General features: G+C 48.8%; 1 protein-coding gene across 1 annotated transcript; it reads right to left on the reverse strand.

The window, feature by feature from the left end:
- Positions 1 to 8: 8 nt before the first annotated feature.
- On the reverse strand, positions 9 to 1,524 carry LOC121939385 (7-alpha-hydroxycholest-4-en-3-one 12-alpha-hydroxylase-like). The gene has a single exon (XM_042482408.1). It carries the CDS (start codon positions 1,369 to 1,371, stop codon positions 13 to 15), a length of 1,359 nt encoding a protein of 452 aa, XP_042338342.1. The 5' UTR covers positions 1,372 to 1,524; the 3' UTR covers positions 9 to 12.
- Positions 1,525 to 1,530: the final 6 nt, after the last annotated feature.

Genomic DNA, 1,530 nt, shown 5'->3' on the forward strand with positions numbered 1-1,530 from the left:
GGATTGACTGGTTTAATATCTGAGTCTGTATCTGAACTGGACGTCTCTCTGTGGCTGCATCGATCCAAAGCCCCATCGCCTGAAGTCAACGTCAGGTATCTTCTCATCGGGATTCTTCAGCTCAAAGTCAAAATAAACCAGCATGAGGAAAACAAACTGCTTCAGCTCATTGGTGGCAAAGAAACGCCCAGGACACATGGAGACCCCAGCCCCCCAGGGCATGCTGTAATACTTCACCCTCTTCCCTGCTTTGCAAAAGTCAGTTTTCTTGCTCCCGTCTGGATTGAGAAAACGGTCATATTTGAATGAATGTGGGTCAGGGTGGATCTCTGGGTCAATGTGAACGGCAATGTATGGAAACATTGCCATTCTGTCACCCTTGCGAATGAAGTACTCACGCCCATCAGCCATCTTCAGGGTTATATCCTGAAGCACTGCCCTGGTGAGGAGGGGTGCAGCAGTGAGGCGGAGGGTCTCTTCTACAGCACTGTCCAGGATTGGGGTTTTCATCAGCATTTCACGGGTCAGGTTAATTAAAGGGCTATCACGTTTGACTTCTTGTCCAAATTCCTTCAGAACCTTATCCACCTCTTCCTTCACTGCTCTCATGGCTTCTGGGTGTTTCATGAGGAAGAGGAGCAGCCAGAATGAAGAGGCTCCTGTGTTGCCCTGTGAGGCCCAAAGAAGCACAAACATGTACCTGCTTATCATAAACTCCTCCATGCCCCTCTCCGCTTTGGCTTGCTGGATGTCCCACACCCAGCGACTGATGTTGTCCTTGGTCCTCATTTTCTGCACTGACAGACTGTTCCAGAAGTATCTCAGCAGCCTCTCTGATTCCAGCCTTTCCCTTGGCAGCAGGACCCCATACGCCAGGTTGGGAAAGAGCTGGTCATATTTACGAAACTCATGAAATAAGGCTTCTGATTCAGCTCTGTCGTTCCCTTTGGCTTTCTCCTCACTTCCCGCTGACTTGTGTGGCTCATTTCCATACAGAGATAAATAGCCGGCCCTAAAAACAATATTGTAGCTGTACATAAACAGTCCGTCCTCCATCCAGGTTCTTTGGTCTGCAGCTGTGCCGATGTTGTGCAACATCAGGTTCTGCAAATTACTCATCATGGCTTGTGTCATTAATTCCAGGCCATCCCCCTTCAGATGCTTGTTGCTGGACATCTGGAGAATCTCATGGTCATCCACTATAGATGAGTAACCAAACACTCTTCGTACCAATTGCTGAGCAAACTTGTTGAAGTTCAGTTTTTCTCGACTCTCCTTAACAAATGCCCCAAACGACAGCGGATCCTGAAGAAACGTTATATAAAACCCTCCCAGCTGTACCGTAAACACATCGCCGTGCTTTTTCTTCATCCTCTCTAGAAACTTGGCCGTGTCCCTGCGAAACTCTAAGACATGACCCAGCCAGGGTATGAGCCCCTTATCCAAAGGGGGTTCTCCAGGTTGCCGCTGTCTAAACACCCCAAGAAGATAAAGCCCTCCAAGCACAGCGGCAAGAAAGCCCAGAAGGAT

The sequence above is a fragment of the Plectropomus leopardus genome, unplaced genomic scaffold (assembly GCF_008729295.1).
Source record: "Plectropomus leopardus isolate mb unplaced genomic scaffold, YSFRI_Pleo_2.0 unplaced_scaffold4701, whole genome shotgun sequence".
Taxonomy (NCBI): Eukaryota; Metazoa; Chordata; class Actinopteri; order Perciformes; family Serranidae; genus Plectropomus; species Plectropomus leopardus.

Coding starts and splice junctions, on each gene's coding strand:
- LOC121939385 (XM_042482408.1), bottom strand. CDS start 1,371: ATGAAGAAAAAGCACGGCGATGTGTTTACGGTACAGCTGGGAGGGTTT.